The sequence below is a fragment of the Archocentrus centrarchus genome, chromosome 21 (assembly GCF_007364275.1).
Source record: "Archocentrus centrarchus isolate MPI-CPG fArcCen1 chromosome 21, fArcCen1, whole genome shotgun sequence".
In the NCBI taxonomy this organism is placed as follows: Eukaryota; Metazoa; Chordata; class Actinopteri; order Cichliformes; family Cichlidae; genus Archocentrus; species Archocentrus centrarchus.
The window spans coordinates 13,852,594-13,872,687 of record NC_044366.1 but is presented as its reverse complement, the minus strand read 5'-3'; the positions used below and the strand labels follow the sequence as shown (position 1 = coordinate 13,872,687).

Genomic DNA, 20,094 nt, shown 5'->3' with positions numbered 1-20,094 from the left:
GCTGCCACACTTCCGTTCACAAATGCTCCAGCTTGGGGAGGAGGGAGAAATCCCTGTTAATCTAGTGAATCTGGCTGTGTAGGTCTTTTTTGTTCACTGTTGCTGAGATCCTGACGCATTGATCTTTTGGGAGGTATGTAGGGTGCAGTGTTGGGTGAACCGAAAAGTTGCTAGAGGGAGTCTTACATCCAACTGTAGACATAATCTCTTAAAAAAGCTGTCTTTATTCACTCAAGGGAGTTCAGACGGTCAACAGCATTGTTATAATTATTGTGTTAAGAAGAAAAGAAATCCAGACGAAGACCACTGCAACTTAGATTTCTGTAAGATAAGATTGGGGCCCCACACCCTTATCAAGACAGTGAAGAGCTATTTTTATTGGTAGAAATTTAGGACAACAATGGGTCATGCTGATATATTTAGCAGGTAATTTACTGCTCTAATTTCACTGTAGCTAAATTGAGAGTATAATGCAAATTATTGTATTTAGTGCAAATATAGACATAGAAACTCTATTGCACTGGCACCTGTGCATTCTGCATTGATAATCACATCAGCCTCTTTGTATTCACACCTATTTTAATGTTATATATAGATCTACTCCTTTGGGGACCTATGTGTCAAAACTTGCTGAAGTCCAGGTGCTTGTCTGTCTGAAGTACTTTTACTGTGAGCTTGGCCTGCACCAATGGTATTGCCAGGGGGTGCTTGTTTTGTTGATCTGTGTTTAATGAAAGTGACCACTCACAGAGCAGATTTGGCCATTAGCTCAGCAAGAGTCTGTAATCACTACAAGTTGTTTCCTTTTTTTCTTGCAGTTCATTATTGAACAAACATTCAGCGGGGAGAAAAGCATGTGTATCTGCCACCTTCTTTCTCCCTCTTTTTATTCCCTCTGCAATGCTGCACTTTGGAAACTATTGATTTGGTGGCTTGAAAATAGCAAACGACGGCTACGCAAGTGGGAGAATAAATAACCTCAGAAAAAGAAAAAAAAACATGTAAAAAAACCAAAACAATAAAGTGCATGCACTAAAGTAATTATTAGCTACTGTATATGCTTAAATTTAATCAGCCAGAGTTGATTGCTCTTACTGTTGTGTGCTGCCCTTACTTTTCTGGGAGGATGAAAGAGTACCTGGATGTGGCAGTCTCTAAGGCTATGTCACTGTGCTACACAGAGTGCAGCATATTTGGTTTTGTAGCAGGGTTGAAGAGACCTTCAAACTCAACAGGGTGAATGTGAATCATCCAAAGACCTTGTCAAAGTCTGTTCACATGGAGGCAAAGAGTACTACATACACTGACATAAAAAAAAGCTCAATATATTCTCTATGTACAGTCTTGATTTAAAATGATAAATGCACATTTGCACAATCAGACTGCTTCTCAACTTTTGAAGCTCGAAGCCCACCACTGTCCTTATGATTCCCTAACTGAACATTTTCATCAACAGAGAGAGACGTTTACAGTATGTCATTTTTCTCCAGGTAGTTTTTAAATTGATAAACACATTCAGAGACATACTGACTATAAAGTCCCCATCAATCATTCACATAGGTACAGAGACACTCAAGGCCTGTCTGTTTCTATTAATGGTAATCAGATGGGTAATGATGACAGAGCTGTGACTGTGGCTTACTTACTGGTGGCTGATGGCCATGCTCTCTGACAGCTGTCAGACGCCATGACTACACTGCCAGGGCCCTCCTTAGGACTTATTTCAGCTCAGTACATCAGCTGCAACAACACTTCACACACAGACTTGTTGATTATCAGCATCAGTGGGCCAGCGTGGAAAGACTTCTCTGACCGCCTGTCTGCTAATGACAGCCACCATGATGGTGGATGGGAGAAAGAGGACACAGCCTGTCACTTTGATTCATGCAATAGCAGCTCCAACTGGATGGCTTCTCGCCAAAGTCTCGACAGTCGTTATATCCCCTCCTAAATGACATTTAAAGTGTGAAGCAGTGGCTGTCCTTGTGGCTCAGTCACCCCAGGCCAGGCCCCGGACACGAGTCCCAAACCTTGTGCCAAGTTTTGAAGTAAGGTCACAAACCCCACAGCAAATTATCCTCCTAGATTTCCTAACTCAACTCATTGGCATTATTGAATGACCTTGAAGACAGATGCTGTCAATGATCTGATGCAGGCCTGTGATTTTACTTTGTTTTGCTTTTTTTTGTTTTATTTTGAAGCCCCCGTATTTTGTTTGTTTCTCTCGCTTTCCCATTTTAGTCATATTGCACCTACACCCACCTAAAAATTTGGCAAAAACATCTAAAGCTAGTATATACTGGGGCAAAGAATGCATGTCTGCTACAGATTTCCAAATAGACAGGATAATGCTCAATCACTGAATTATTTCATATGTTTACCACTGAGTTTGGCTAAAAATAAACAGAAAATAGATGACTGGATTGGCCATTTTGGCTAATTCTGTTGCTGATGTTTTAAGAATGGGGATTTTTTTTTCTTTTTGTGCAATACAAGACCTAAATGATAACAAATATACTGAATTGCAGAATTAGGAAAGCAGGCTAACAAAATCAATCATAATTTAGTTAAAATATACTATATGACAAGTCTCTGCCTCCTGCCTAGTAGTGTAAAGTTCCTTTGCTGAATTAATTCTGTAGCCACCATGAGAAACACATTTTTAATAGTTTTTTTCTTTCAAGTCTCACATAGAAATGTGTTTTTAGTGTTCTTATTTATGCAACATGTGCACATCTAAAACACACACTAATACTTTTTCCCCATACCTCTATCCACAGTCTATCCGAGAAGTGACAGGCTATGTGTTGGTGGCTCTGAACCAGTTTGACTACCTGCCATTAGAGAATTTGAGAATCATCCGAGGAACGAAGCTATATGAGGACCGCTACTCGCTTGCAATCTTCCTCAATTACAGACGTGATGGAAACTTTGGTCTGCGCCAGTTGGGTCTAAAAAATCTCACAGGCAAGTTGAATTATTTTTTGGTTACTTACATTTTTAATGTTGAAGGATACTACACAGTGAGTAAAAAATCCAACTATAATATCATATGTAAAATTCCTTTTTACAATTCAGAGTTGAGTCAGAAGCAGCAAATGACATCAATCAGTTGTGTGAACAACTCTAAGTAAGTGATAAGCGAAGGTGATGAAAATAGAGAGGTAATTTATTTTTATATTATTTTTAACCTCCATGAGGTTAAAAGAGGCATTATGTTCTTAAGTTTTCTCTCCATCTGTCTAGCCCATTCTTGTGAATGCAATATAATAATAATAATAATAATAATAATAATAATAATAATAATAATAATAATAGATTTATAGGCACCTTTCAGGATAATCATTGACAACTTACAAGCAAATTAAATATCTAAATTACAGCATACATAAAAACATAAAATGACAATTAGAAAACACCACAGAATTATGAAAAATACATCATAGATTTTAAAAAAATCAACATTATAAAATTGGACAGAATAGGCGATCCTAAAAAGATTAGAGTTAAGGCTGACTTTAACAATAGGAAGAGAATTAATACTGTGAATGTGGTGCGGGAGAGAGTGCCAAAGACTAGGGGCTACTCACCAGAAACTTCTGAAGCCCATGGTAGTAAGATAAGCAGGTGGAATAATGAGAGTAATAGAGAAGGAGCATCTCAGAGTTCAGGCAGGAGTGGCAGTGTAGAAGATCAGAGAGATATGGAGGTGCAAGGTTATGGAGAGACTTGAAACTAAGAAGCAGAATCTTTTCTTTCTTGGGGGTGGGTGGGTGGGGTATTTTTGCCTTTTAATGTATAGTGGAGCAATGAAGATAGACAGAAAGGGAAGAAAGCGAGAAAAGGAAGATATGCAGCAAAGGGCAATGAGTCGGCCTTGAGCACTGCGTTTTGGCCACACTGCATATGATCACCTGCTCACCCACTAAGCCAAAGCAGCATCTGGAAGCAGAATCTTAAAATGAATGTGGCGTTTTATTGTAAGTCAATGAAGTTGTAAGACAGGCGTAATATGTTCTATTGAAGGAGTTCTGGTAATGACACGAGCAGCTAAAGTCTATGGAGAAGTTTATATGGTAGACCATAGAGGTTAGAATTACAGTAGTCAATTCGAGATGTAACCTGAGTACATACAAGGATACCAGTATTGTCAGCTGTAAGATATGGGTGTGGCCAACTAATATTACATAATTGAAAATATGCAGACCAATTATTACTATTGATATGTTTCAAAAATGTAAGGTGCTATGATGACACCTAAACTCTTAACCTGGAAGGAAGGGGAGATTTGAGAGTTTTTAATACACAGAGAGAATTTCCAAGTTTATGCAAAACAGTTTTAGTTCTGACCAGAAGTACCTCTGCTTTGTTAGCAAACTGGTCAGTGAGAGAAGAAGGTGAGAGAGGTGGGAGATTGAAATTAGGCTTATTGGACAAATAGAGCTGGATGTCATCAACATAGGAATGAATGCATGCATGCCAAATTTCTGAAAAATGTGACCTTAAAGTAAAAGATAAATAATAAATAGAAGGGGGGCTAAGACAGACCCCTGGGGAACACCTCTGACAACTGGGCTTGTGATCAGATTTTCTTTTTTTTTTTTAACTGTACATACTGATTATGATCTGATTCAAACCAGGCTTATGGAATGTCAATGATACCAACAGATTCTCATCTCTTTAAGAGATTATCATGGGAGGTTGGGTCAAAGGCAGAGCTCAGATCAAGGAGCATATGTATGGATAACAGCCCAAAGTCAGATCATTTGTGATTTTGACTAGGGCTGTCTCTATACTGTGAAGTTGCTGAAACCCAGACTGAAATTGTTCAAACAGATGATTGCTAGTACAGTGAGAGTAAACCTGCCCAGCAACAGTTTCTTTTTTCAAGAATTTTCAAAAGAAAAGATAAATTAACAATTGGACAATAATAATTTAGGTTGAAAGGTTCTGCACCAGGTTTCTTATGAATTGGAATTATCATGGCTGTTTTGAGAGGTAATGGAACAAAGCCAGAGACTAGGGAAGAACATATAATGCATTATTAAAGGAGAGAGAGGGCATACAGGATTTAGCTGGGAAACACAGCAAACCTTCCGGCAATGGCCCATATTGATGTGCTATCCTGGAGGAGTTGGGCTACCTGTGCAAGGGTCCAGGTATTGCAGGGGTAGGGAACTCCAGGCCTCGAGAGCCGGTGTCCTGCAGGTTTTAGATGTGTCCCTGATCCAGCACACTTGACTCACATATAGAAATCATTAGCAGGACTCTGGAGAACTTGACTGCAGACTGAGCAGGTAATTCAGTCATTTGAGTCAGGTGTGCTGGATCAGGGACACATCTAAAACCTGCAGGACACCGGCTCTCGAGGCCTGGAGTTCCCTACCCCTGAGGTATTGCCTCATGCTGCCGGTAGTGACTGTGACCCTAGCCAAATACAAAACTAGTATAAAAAACAAAAACAGTCAGAAAAAAATATCAGTTCCCTCCACCTGTAAAACCATTCTTGTTTTGGGGGTTATCTTGTTTTTACCCCTCTAGTGCACCTGTTGTTAATTTCATTAACACCAAAGCAGCTGAAACTGATTAACAACCCCCTCTGACTAGATGCTATACTCTGATTAAAAAGTGCTCCTTTAATTTTGTCAGCAGTGTATTTTTCTACTTCTGAGACTTAAGAAATTAAAACTGCAGGAAAAAATAACACAACTATAAAAGAGTCAAATTTTAACCCATTGCCATGCACTTCAAGGATCTGTAACCCTGAAAACTTTCCTAGTAAGAAAGTAAAACTTTTTCAGGGCTTTATCAAATATGCTAAATTTATTGTACAAAAAATATTCGGAGGAAGTCAGTTGGGAACTTTTGACTGACTTTTTTTTTCTAATGACCCATATCTCTTCCACATGTTAAGGGAAAGTCTTCAGATTTGACACAGCTGTACTAATATACTAAAATATAAACATAACAAAATACATTTTGGTGATTAACTGACTGACCTGCATCCCATTCTAATGAATCTGATATATCAGGAAGACCTTGAAGGAATTTCATTACATGGATGCCGCTTGAATGTTGTGGCAAAAACACACATCATATGCACACATGCAGTTCATGATAAGGCACGCAGCAAAGTTGAACAATTTAATTGTACTAGTAGTGGGTTACTGGTATCTGTCAACTGTCATGATATGCCTTTTTTTTCTTTATCCTGACTGGTGCTGTTATCAGATTTCACCCTTTCACATGAAGGGAAATTATACCATCTGATAGCGTTGTGAAAACACATTTCATTTATCACATCCAGCCATTGCGCAGACAAAAAGTATTCTTGTTTGAGTTACAGCCTGAAATAGATTAGAAAAAATGATGTCATCGTGATTGTTTAGTCGTAGTATAGTGAGAAGAAAAAGACTGTGTGGGCAGCTCTACCTCTTTATGAAATTTGGTCTTTGTGCTAGAAGGTTATCTTCAGCAGCCTGACCCTGAGGTCAGCACAAAATGAACCTCTAGACTTGCAAAAAAGGATGTACAGCTTTTCCACTACAGCGTAGCACACCTTTCTCACTGTGTGCTCAAAATAAGATCAAAGCTGTCATTTACTCATCTTGAAACTAAATCCAACATTACAAATGATCAAAGTGAATGAAGATATGGAGAGAATCAATTCTTGATGGTGGCTGAATAAGAGCGTGTAAGGTTTATCTGTCCCCTGGTAGTGCTGATAATGTTCAAGATGGAGAAATAAATACATTAAGTGATCGATGCATCAGCATACGTCTGTGGAGCTGCACAACTGTGAAACAGAGCTCTTGTTCAGCATCAGCTTTGCCATTAATACCTGTATTGTTACCTAAATTTAACAACAACAACAAAATCAATTTTGGGTCATGTGGGAGGTGGTGTTTATTCCGGTTGACATTTGGCAAACTAATACACTTTTTTTTAAAAACTAAGTTAACATCATGTGCAACAATTAACAATTTTTGTTTGTTTGTTTGTTTGTTTGGCCTCTGAGCCATCATGATTGAAAACAGTCAAATCTACTTGTAATCTTTTACACATAGAAGCGCGTGAAGAATGAGATATGAATGATGTATTAGTACCACAAAAAAATGCCTACATCTTGTGATTGATGATAAATCAATAAACAGTAACTAACTATACAAATGAATACATTGGTTTGTTTTAAAATTGTAAAAAAAAAAAGATTAGTATTCATTTCATGAGATTTTATGAAAATTTGTAAGGATGGCACTGAGACTGTGTCATCCCTACCTCTTCCAAATACGCTTTCTAAATAATTCATTGTTGTCTTTAGCTGTTCTTTCCTGGTTATTCCCCAGGGTTGAGAGAAACAACACAGCCATCAGTCTGCATGTGCAGCTTCAGGATGTGCTGGTGTTCCATCTTCTATTCTCTCACACGTGGCGCCATACTTAGGGAATTACATTTGTCCAGCATAGCATTTTGCTGTGCCCTTCCTTTTCCATTGTGGTGCAAAGTTGAAGCCAGTGCTGAGGGAGCCAGGGCTGTTCTCTGTGAGAAGCCACTGTTTGATGTGCCATCCGTGGCCTCAAGCCATGAAGTAGAGGGAGAAGTTATGCACAACAGTCAGGGTCAGAATCTGCTCTACTTCATAACTCTGAGTGCTTGTGTTTTACCCTTGTACATTCTGTTCTGCTCACTTTTTTGGTAGTGACAAAAGGCATGCTTGTCTTATTAAAACACAGTTAATGTTTAAAGGTTTGGTTGTTACTGAAGAGGTCTCCAGTAGCCCTCATGGCTGCTTAGTAAAAATCACAAAGAACTGTCTTCCGGGAAAATTAATGCAACCCACATGGCCCTAATAATCACTTGAGATTACATGAAAAGAGAGCAGACAAATCACTTAAATCACAAAGAGATTGATAGCATTATTTTTGAAAGAACCTATCTTGTTGTGTCTTAAACTTTTGCACACATGCATATGCATGTCAAGTTTGGGTAGACAGAACTGATTGTGATCAGGATTATAACTGTGGACCCTTGAAAACCTTTATATGAACTTGTCACTTCATAATCAGAAATTTGTCTTGAAGAGTCAATCATATCACTGCTTTTTCTGCAGATGGACCTGACAGTTAAACAAGCTCTTGCTGTGGGGAGAGACAAGTCACTTGTGTCCCAGTTTGTTCTGCTGCAGTTGTCATCATTCTACAGTGTGCAGTTGAGAAAGGAAGTAAGCTAAAACGATCAGGATAAACCCGCTCCTGTAGTTCAAGCAGCAGAGATCAAACCCTTGCCTTCCTTCAGTTGCTGTAGTGAGTCCAAAGTAGTCTCATTCATTACAAGGCCTTTGATGTTGCTGTCACATTAGTCCATCGTTCTTCTAGCAGTAGCTCCCAGGGGAAGTGTAAAATGATCAATACATTTCATAAGGAACATATATAAGAGGATGAAACATATTAAATACATAAGGGGCTAATCGAGAGAAGGCACAGTGAAAGACCCCTTCAGTGCTGAAACCCACACGCAGTTCTACTTGGTTTGAAATTGCCTTGGGATGAAATCAATTTGTCGCTAGTATATTGTAGCATTGCACTTATTGATTTTTCTGGTGCACTCTCTGCGAGCTGTGAATGGACTCTCTGGATTTGAGGGGACTGGAGGATGGGATGGAGGACGTCTCTGGCTGAGCAGGGATAGGACTCCCTCTGATGCACCTTTCAATCAAGCTTAGCTAAGTTATCCTCATGAATATGAAATATAAGGCACAGTCAAGCTGGGGAAAGTTGGGGATAGTGTGTGTGCACGGGGGTGTATAGAATAAGAAATATAGGCACTAAGTGCAGAAAGTTTAGTTGTGTTGTTTGACATTTCTTCTCTGGGAACAAAAACTGTCCTGAAGAGAAAAGGTTGGCCATAAAACTATCCATTTTTAGGCTTTTTGGGTGTGCAAGTGAGCTCTCTGATAGTTACATGGAAAAGCTTTAAATAAGTAATTCTTTTTATTTCTCCCTATGTCCAAGCAAGAAAAAAAAAGGTTAAACACAGCTGGCTTCTGACATTTTCAAAGTTCCCCATCCATATTTTGATGCATAGTGACCCACATTGTCCTCTTCCCCTTCTTCTTGCTACGGCAAACATTTTCACCACTTCTGTCTGGATTCACATGAACCCTGGGCAGCCTCTGTGCTTTTCACATGGTAATTACAGCCTGCTTCCCTGGCAAAATAATAACAGCCTCAATAAGGAGCACAACACAGATGAGCTTTCTGATTTTGCCACCCCCTCCCTTTTCCTCATTTCATTTTTTTCAGATTTGTTTTGTGTTGTTGATTCATTTTTCTAACCACCCTACGCCTGCACTGCGTCTGTCCAAAATGAAGCATCCAATCTGAGGCCCCATCTGCTGAATGATCCTTTCTCATCGCATGCATGTACACAAGCCTGTGTTTTACGCCAAGGCGTTAACCACTCCTTCATGGCCCATCTGCTCTCTCTTTGTCTATCCCAGTTTTTTGTCTTTCTTCCATCTCTTTATCCCTCTCTTTGGCTCTCTGTTGGTCATCATATTTTATTTGGCTGTCTTGATCTGTCATACCAATGTCTTTCACACAAACACATACGTGTTTGTACCAATCTGTACTGTATGTGAAGCTCTTCTGCGCACTTGAGTCTGACTCTGTTCCTCAAAAGCTACTGCAGTTGTTCAGTGGGGAAATCTCCATGAACATACAGTATTATCTGCTCATTTTGTCCTTCTTAGTGTTGTGTGACAGTGATACAGTGATACACAGGGGAGACAGGAAAAGGATGGAATGGGGCACATAGAATGAGATGATTTTAGTTAATGTGTTTCCACCAGACAAGGAGCTGCTAAATGGGGGGGGGGGGGGGGGGCTTAAAATTGGTGCCTTTTTCTGATCCCGAAGTTTTTCATTCACCATCTAACTACTAGGAAACGAAAAAGCGATTCTGCTATGGGAAGCAAGCAAGATTGGTTCAGTGCACGTCACAAGAATTCAACCAAGCCTCATGCCTGGCAGCCCACAGACCTCAGGTCTCCTTCAATTGTGTGTCTAATTGATTACTTCCCATGCAATTACTCCTGTGTCACACTCAATATTTCACCACTGCAGGAAGGGGGCAAGAGGGGGTTCTTTTTGAAGGATGACATTCATGTTGTCACATTTGTGAGACTCTAATGTGGATTGTGAGGAAGCACATGTTAAACTGGAGCCCGAAACAAGCCATCAGTAGTAGCTGATAAGTGGTTGCTGTGCAATCCCGCTGTGTGACACAGAGTGAGATTATTGGAACTGTTTGCTTTTATGCCACAAGGCTAAATTCCTCAAACACACTTACGTTTGTGTTTGATTTTATTTATTTTTGTGAAACTATAAAGGAAAAATGCTAACATGGCAGTTTGATGTTTTTTTTTCCCCTTACGGTGCCTTCATACAATACATAAAAAGGGTAGCGATTTTTAAATAGAAAATATTCATGTCATTCATAATTTCTCACTTTTTACAGTTTACAATCCTTTCATTAAGTGACTTCATGTTTTTCTTATTTTTCCTTAAATGAACTTAACTCAGTATTAACATGTAACTTTGAGAGCTTGCCAGATTATGTTTTTCCAGGGCCATCTGGATCTGTCACTCATAGCATGCTCTAAAGGGGGCATGGAGAGCTTTCTTTTTTATTCTTTTATTTTTTCTGTTCTTCACTCTTTAATAATGTGATGCCTGAGATTTCATAAGCAGAAAATAACTGTGCTTTATGAAATATTAATGGACAACAATAGCACAACCTGCCATGAGAAAGGAAAGATAATAATACAAAACAGAGCTTCCCCAATTAAAAATCTGTATGTCTCTTTGTGTGTGTGTGTGTGTGTGTGTGTGTGTGTGTGTGTGTGTGTGTGTGTGTGTGTGTGTGTGTGTGTGTGTCTGAAATAATGGACTGTGTCTGCTGAAAGTTTTAAGGGACTTCACGCTCCCTTAAATATGTTACAAGACTTAAAACTGCAAAGTTTAACTCAACCAGCAGTGACCATTATTATCCCACCTTATGTTTATTACATTTTGCTCCCACTTAATCTTTAAAGCCCATTCTCACACTTGCTTGTAATGAACATAGAACTGTCAGGATATTTTATCCAAAAAGTAAAAAGCCTTTAAAAAAACATCAATAAAACGAAAGAGGTAAATGAAAGTAACAATACTAGCACAGTTTACAGTCCTTTCAAGGTGCTTGTTTCCTTCACTTATGCACAGACATGAGTGTCTGATTTTTACCCAGGCACTGTTGGTGTCTACCCATTTTAGCATACGCTGTTATCAGAAAAAAAAATTATTAATAATTGTTTGATTCAAAATGACAAAGATTCATTGGTTTTTCCACATGTTTGGAAATATTATATTTGCAACAGCTGTTTTTGATAACATACCTAATTACTAAAAATTTGGAAGCCTTAGAAATACAATAGGAACATGTAACTTAAAAGTAGATTCATATCATCATCAGCTGTTTATGTTGATTGTTATACATATCTTTCCTGCTACTTGTAAATGTTCATCGACCTATAAATCATAAGCCTAAATAGCTCAATTACTACTACATATGATTTTGAGCAGTGTTTTAAACTACACCTTTACACAGTTACCAAAAGAGCAAAGGGCACAACTTTCAACATTTTGCTACAGGTCAGACACTTTAACCTTCATAATAATATCAATAATAGGGCCTTTTCATTGTAAACATAGAAATTACGATTGAAATGATTGAAAAGGTAAGGCCATTCTTTACCTCAAAGGAATGTTCACAGCGACTACTTCCTCTCTCTCTACCATCTGTTGTGATCGTTATTCACCCTCAGTTAATAGTGTAGAATTTTAAAGATGCACCAGATAGGAAAGAAAAACTTGCCACTTCTTAATCCCTCTCTTGGCCTTTAAAATGTAACATGCAAAAGTTACGTTTCTGTACACAAATATACACAATACTTTTTTATTTGAGGTAAATATCCTAATCAATCACCATATAGATGTTAGGAATCTTGGTACCCTAGGTAGTTATATTTAGACTGAGCTTGTCATCTAGGAGAAGTTCAGAAACAAACCTACGGACATATATGCTCCAATCATTATAGTATGATGAGACAGTAGTTTTAAGCCACTCCTTGTTTCTTTATATTTTGGTGGAAAATAGGAAATAGGTGCAGTGATTCATTAAAACATGTGCAAAGATACTTGCAAATATAATATATAAAGGAAAAAACAGAGTGTACAATTCTAACAAGCTTGAAGGTCATAATTTGGTATGACCACCTTTATTCTTTAATACAGCCTGGATTCATCCCTCCATAAACCTGCTGCCACTGATTTTCAGTCCAGTTCTTGTGTAATTTGACATACCTCAGCCTTTTATTCCTGTTTCCCTTCCTTAAGAATGGTTTCTTGACAGCCACCCTTTCTGATGAGGTGTTCAACTAGGCCTGACAATTTTTCTTTTGTCCTCTACTTGTTCTGTTTTTTCAAATTTTATTAAGTACATTTACTAAGGACGCATTTCACAAATGTTTTTGGCTAATAACTCTTTGGGAATCGCCTGGTTGATGCAAAAATACTGTTTTATGCCCTTCAAACTGTGTTATCTTTGCAATTTTTCATGGATTCAGCTAAAGAAATGTGAACAAATGATGTGTTTTTTGCAAAAAGCTGCTAGTAACAAAGTGCCTAAAGATACAATTTAAAATTGGTTCTGTGCTGAGCTCTGATCTGTTCTGTACTGTTCGTTGTTACAACCCTTGAGTTAGGCACATTTTTTTTAATGGTTGGATGATTAATAGGTCAGTGTTAAGTGGCTTAAAACAAAACAAAAGTGAGACCACTTTAAGAAAATCTGGCTCCCTGGAAGCAAAATGTAAAGATATGAGGGGTGGCTCAAGACTTGAGCACAGTACTGTACATTTAGGCAATATCTGAACAAAGAGGAAGGCAGATTGGTGATATTTATTGCCTCTTGTGTATGCTTTTTAAACCGGCCTGAAACATTGATCCTCCTGAACTGACAGTAAGTAAAGGTTTTTTTGTTTTTTTTTAATCAACAACTTTGTCCTTTTAAAGTGTTTGATGTAGATGTTAAACAGAAACATAGAACTGATACTTTTGTCTATTCTAAAGGCAATTTATGTCACAGTTTCTTTGGTTGCTTGTTTTAATCCATGCAAGAATGCTAATGTGTTTTCACATCACAATAGTCCTTAAACTTGCATCTTGTGTCTCTTTCCAATAAATAATTTACATTTCCTATTTCCTGTCCTCACTGATTAAAAATGTATTCCAGCATATGACTTGAATTCAGCTTCCAGCTTTATCAGATGATATTATCTGATTATATTGCAATGTTATCATACCTACATTCCACTTACTACCAGTTTGCCTTCCTAGTGGAACCTCTGCGGCCTCCTTTAAGTGAGAGTTGACTTTCACCTCATTAAAAGTTAAAGTAGGCGTGGAAAGAATTTTAATGCCAATTAATAATCAAAACACACTCTTCTTCCTTTTTTCCCGAACTTTTCCTTCCCCCCAGGCAGCGGCTTAGATCAGATGAAGATCTGCCACAATGTAGATGTAAAATTGGCTCAGAGACCAATAGGACATTGTTCTCTTAGTTCAAATCTCGTTTGAATTTTTCCTTCTTGTTCTAGCAGGAAACAGAGAAGAACACAAGTGTGACTGTCTCCTTGAGTATGTGTGCTGGAGATTAAATTGCTCTGTAGATTATGTAAATTTCCATGTGTTTCTGTGCTACTTGGACTTTGCTTACAACCAGACACTGTAAGGATTACATATACTGGATGTGTGCAATTATTTAGAATTGCCTCGCTTTTACTCTCCCTGCAGAGTAAACACAGGCTTTGGACAATACCAGAAAGACAAATGTGTTCCTTTCATGGAAGTTACCTGAAACACACAGTGAGGTTGTTGTCTTCATTAAGAGAGACCAACTATTATTATTGGTTTATTAATGTAAGCATCGAGAGGCCTCATGTGGCACATTTTGTATGGCCACCCATTCTTCCTGGATCCACTTGAAGACACTGAAATGGGTAATTTAAAGCTGCAGCAAATGACCTGTGTTGTAGTTGGTTTCACTGTAAATGGTTATTTCACTAGAACAGCATATAAAAACACACACGGTTCACATGAAACCTACTACTTTTTTTTCCCAAAAAAGTTTTGTATTATTTATGCCTTTATTAATAAGGTGACAACTACTTTGTCACAGTGCACAAGATTCAGACATAAAGTGTATCCATGCATATAAAGCAATGAAGAGCTTCATACTTTTATAATTTAAACAGTGCAAAAGGTCCAGCTTATACTGTACTGTGCCTGCTTCATTATATTTCTTTTTATGTTTTTGAAAATCTGTTATAATTATGATTGTAAATTCAAAACAGTCACATGGTGTTCGTCATGTTCAGTTCCTGTCACTGACTGGCTGTCATTATGGCTTTACCATGTCAGTGCATGGCTGTGCAAACTTGACACACAGTTTTTACTTTGATTCCAAAGGCCAGACTGAGTTTCAGACAGGCCTTTGATGTCAGAGGCGCTCAGTGCTCATCTCAGAGGAGGAACAAAATGAGTGAGAAAGCAAATAAAATTGGAGCTAACTGGCAGCTTGGTGGGTCTCCAAAGTAACTGAGGAAAATGTCACTTTTTATCAACTTAGTTACAAGGACTAAATGGACACCTATGTGCTGCTGATGAAAGGTTTTCACTGTTAAAGACACAAGATGGTTAATATTCATAAAAAACAGTTCTGAAATCACACAGATAATTGTCTGACTTATTCGCTGGTGTTTATTGGTGCAACTTTATTCCTGTAGTGTTTAGTTCAAATTTTTTTCTATTAGTGTAAAATTTTTTTCCCATCAATTTTCCTGTTCACATAAAACTATATCTACGCCTGGGATGATGCACAAACCTTGGATCTTCTGGAATGTCTTACATGCTGATAACATGTACAGTACATATTTTACAAAGCTGGATAAAAGGTTTGAAATCTCCAGAAGCCTGAATTGTTATCAGGGCTTAGTCTCCGTAAGTTTAAAAGAGACTGTGTTCTCAGAACCAAATTTAATATCCTTACACTAGTGCCAACACACACATAAACACACATATTACCCTCGAACCCGACAACTTCTCCCCATTCTCCCCTGGCCGCTTAATAATTAATATGCTTATTTTTGTCTCTAAGGCCAAAGCCTTGGGTAAGTGGAACAGCTATTGATGGGGGCAGTGGTGGGTAATGGGACATGAAAAGGACTTTTTTGTTCATCTCACTTCTCCACGGAGATATGATGGGTGTTAATACATGCATCACCAGTCATGGCTTCACCAAATATTTAAATTTTAATTGTTTCTCTCTATGGTATGTGTATTTTTTTCCACGAATGGCATTTTGTTAAAGCGCTGTATCAGCCTTCACGATCTGCCAGGTTTTCCTATTTATATTAAGTAGGACCTAATCAATTTGCCAATACAAAGAGGTCACTTTGGTCAGGATTGTGCATTTGCACCACAGTTGTGGTCTTCTAAGATAATGGCTGGCATCAGAGAAACAGACAGAAAACAGTAGGATATGCAAGTGGTTGTTAAAATGTGATAAGTTTTTGTCATTTGGCATTCAAAGGTTATTTTGTTCAAGAAGGTACATGTTAAATCTAAACTTCACCAGTCGCTGCGTCAGTGCATCTTGATCATCCATGATATTACTTTATATTGGTACACAATTTGGCACCATGAATGCAGAATAGAATATATATCCCTCATATTTAAAAGAAGCTAGACATGCACTGATGTGGCTGCTCAAAAAGTTGGAAATCTATATATAAACCAAATTCCAAAAAAGTTGGGACACAGCGTAAAATGTAAATGTTAGCTAATGACTTGCAAATCTCATAAACTTGGATTTTATTCACCTTACAGCAGAGGTCCCCAACCCCCGGGCCGTGGACCGGTACCGGGCCGTGGGACATTTGGTACCGGGCCGCACATAAAGAATAAATAACTTAAATTATTTCCGTTTTACTTATTATCTGCGCCTAAACTATATTTTATTTTGAAAAATGGGCGGATTCGCTCCGTTACTTCCCTCCATGACTTCCTCTTGACGTGTCAAGACGTTCCTGCTCACATGATACGTCACCGCTAAAATTAAACCCAGAAGCTTCAGGCCTGTCTAACGAAATCGGTTGGTTGACCTACATAACGCTTCTTTAAATTTTTGAGTGCTCAACAAGAGTAGAAATGCGCTATGTAAGAACTAGTCCATTTACCATTTTTATTTATCAACACCGGGGATATAGCAGTGAGGTAGACCCAGCCATCAAACTGACTCTCCAGCGCTTGACACCGCGGCTCTGCAGCCACGCTCCATGTGAAATCGGCCGAACCCAGTCAAACCAGAAGCCAGCAAAAATGAGTATCAGAGAAACAAGCTCAGGGGGCTTACACTGATTCAGTGTTATGGTGAGTTGTATTTTTCATGCGCTTTATACAGTAAAAATCACCTAAGTCGAAGTCGCACAAATCGGGTTTTCGCTCTAGTTGGATGGCATCTGCAGGTCCTGATTTTTCCTAACATTAATTCCAATAAAATCATCACATAAATCCGTCGGATATTCACCTACCTCGGATGAAAAATCTGGTCCCATTGTAATAAATTTCCAGTTAAATGTGATTGCATAAACTGGATGAGTTTAGCGCTAAAACCCTCCTCAGCTCCTGTCCGCCCACTTCCATGCATCGGCTCGTTCGTGCACAACTACACACACACTAACAACGCCTGGAAATTGTTTTAGTGTTTATATCAGTTCATTTCACCGGGGACAATCGTGGCAAGTGTAAGCTACAAACTTGCACTTAAGAGTAAAATTTCAGATTATAAAATTTGCAGAAGCAAATTCATATCACTGAGGTGATTTCTACTGTATTTGTTTTTGCGGTGTATCTTATTTTGAAGGCATGTTTTACCATGGCTCTAACAGCTGACCAGGGAGCGCTGTGGGCAGAGAGCCTGTTATTCATGTTGAGCCGGGATGTTACGAGAACGCTGCTGATAGAGTTGCATACGAATACAAAGTGGATTCACGTTTTTTATTATTATACGTAGAAAATATCACACTTGGTTATGGTCGTATCATTTATTTTGACGTATTTATTCGCCACACCTTAAAAGCCGGTCCGTGGAAATATTTTCTAACACTAAACCGGTCCGCGGCTCAAAAAAGGTTGGAGACCACTGCCTTACAGCATAAAAAATAGGTCAAATGTTTAAACTGAGAAATGTTTAAGAAAAATATTAGCATATTAGAAGAATGTTAATCAACATAAAATTTCAAATTTTGTAATTTTGTGTAATATATTGTGTAATATCCAATATTCATTCACCAAGTGCAATACTCATCATCTTCATTATTATATGTATACTCTTATTTTATGTTTTACAATGTATGTATTTTTATACATTCTCTTATTTTCTGTATTTTTATTACACTTAATTTTATTTTCTGTATATATTTTTATACATTTTATTTTCTGTATATTTTATACATACTGTTTTATTTTCTGTATATTTTTTAGATTATATTAGATTATTATACTTTTATTTTAGAAAGTTTGACTTTCTATTGCATGGCACTGAACAGGAGTGACCCTCCAATCTCATTGTACATCCTGTATAATGACAATAAAGGCATTCTATTCTATTCTATTCTAAAATATGGTAAGTATCTTATCATATAAAGTACATAAAATCATCAAAAGATTCTGTGAATCTGCAGAAATCACTGTCCACAAGGGATGGGGCCAAAAGTCAGTATTGGATGCCCATGGCTCTCAGACAGCACTGCATTATAAACAGACATGATTGTGTTATGGAAATCACTGCATGGGCTCACTTCCAGGAATCATTGTCTCTGAACACAGCTCGCTGTGCCATTGACAAATGTAGGTTAAAGATCTATCATGAAAGAAGAAGCCATATGTGAGCATGACACTAAGGAAGATTGTGACTATCTGACTTATCAGCATTGCGCATGCATCTGTGATGATGTAGAGGTGCATCAGTGCCTGTGGAATTGGCAGCTTACACATCTGGAAAGGCACCATCAAAGTGAAAGGTATATACAGGTTTTAGAGCAACATAAGCTTCCATCCAGACAACATCTTTGTCAGGGAGGTTCTTGCATATTTAAGCAAGACAATGCAAAACTGTGCCATGTTGTATCTATTACAACAGCATAGCAGAAGAGTTCAAATACTAAACTGGCCTGCCTGCAAAAGTTCAGCAACTGGTGTCCTCTGTTCCCAGATGTTTATGAACTGTTGTTAAAAGAAGAGGGGATGCTACACAGTTGTAATCATGGCCCTGTTCCAACATTTTTGAGATGTGTTGCTGCCATAAAATTCAAAATGAGCTAATATTTTTCATAAAATAGTCTCGGTTTAAACATTTGATGTTTTCTGTGTTCTAAAAAAAGGATATGTGTTTATGAGATTTACAAGGAATTGCATTTTATTTATTTACATTTTACACTTTGTCCCAACTTTATACCCCCCATTTTACCCATACTGCTGGTATATTTGTCTGTCTGTTTAACAATATTACAGCAAAACTACCAATCTTATTCATACCAAATTTGCATGAAAGATGGCCAGTGACCCCCTAGATCACCTGAGGTCAGAGGTCAGGTTTTCTGAAAATCTTGTGAACATGATAACTTAAGAACAGTTCTACCTAGGATGTTCAAATTCACACCACTACTAAAAATCTCAGAGACCTTGACCTCAAAGTAAAGGTCAAAGGAAAACTATGGTCATGGAAAACAGGACCTATGTGTTATCTCAGTGATTCAATCTTTGGAAAGTGACACATTTGTGAGATGGACAATGTTCAAATTAGCTAAAACATCTGCTGTGGGTGTGGTTTTTTTCTGCCTGGCATCACTTTTTGGGAATTATGTTTTGTATTTTTACAGTGTGCAGGGTTTTGAAGCATGGCCTTGCACTATGACAACTTCTGTAATGAGACTCTGATGTGATGACATTCCTGTTTGATGGGATGACATTTCTGTTTGTCCCGTCTGTATGCATTCTAAGAGACAGGCTGTACTAGAAAAAGCACTAGTTGAACAAACAGCCGAGGCAAGGCAGAAGTCTTTATAGTTGCTTCAAATGATCAAATTCAAATCTGAATGAAGAATTAACTGTTGCAGAGGAAGAAAACATGATAATTATTAAATATGGGAATGATGGCACATATTTTCAGACAATCTCTCCTGGAAGGCAGTCATAGTGTGTGTACACAACATGGTTGTGTACACACACTAAAGAGCCAGAAATAGCTGTGTAGTGAGAAGAGAGCTTGATAGAGAAGTTCAAACCCTGCTTTCTTTCTCACTTCAGTATGCTTGGCCAGTGACTATGTGAAGTGGGTGTGAATATTGTAAGTTTTGGAAAGTTATACGAAATCTTACTCAGTTCAAAAACCATCTCACCTTTGCTGAATTTACCAGCTCTCCTCGTGAGTCTTTTGGTGTCTTTTAGGACTGGCTAATAGTGTGCCTTTTCTTTACCTGCTTGTGTCAGACCAGTTCTGACAATCTGAAACAGCTTTCTAACCAAAAGGGGAAAAAAAAAATGCTAATACATGAGTATGTGCAATGTGTGCTTGCGAAATGCAATGTCATGTTCCTTTAAATCTACTTAAGAGTCTTTCTCTGCAGATGCTCACTACATATTTGAAGTGTATCAACAAAGTGCTTGCCGTGGTCTGTAGTGTATTACTTACTATCTTTCAGTTGACTTGAAAAAACAAGTTCTCAGTAACGTGTTGTTGCCTTAGCAAATCATGCACTCGCTAAAGTCAGCTTCCTCTGTGTAAAACCAACATACTTGGTATGCTTGTGATACATGCCCGTTCTCTCTTTGCAGTCTCTCCATCTTTCCTTCTCTTTTTCTCTTCCCCTCTAAGACCCTGGTTTGTTTTGTCCGTTCCAGAGCAGAGAGCGTGGCTCATTTTAATTCAGCT

General features: G+C 38.1%; 1 protein-coding gene across 1 annotated transcript in view; it reads left to right on the top strand.

Annotated features, from left to right (window-relative positions):
• The window catches only part of erbb4b (erb-b2 receptor tyrosine kinase 4b), a 311,401-nt gene that overhangs the window by 172,897 nt on the left and 118,410 nt on the right, over positions 1-20,094 (top strand). The window contains exon 3 of the mRNA XM_030758147.1: positions 2,781-2,967. Within this exon, the coding sequence (XP_030614007.1) occupies positions 2,781-2,967 (187 nt within the window). The remainder of the gene's footprint in view (positions 1-2,780; positions 2,968-20,094) is intronic.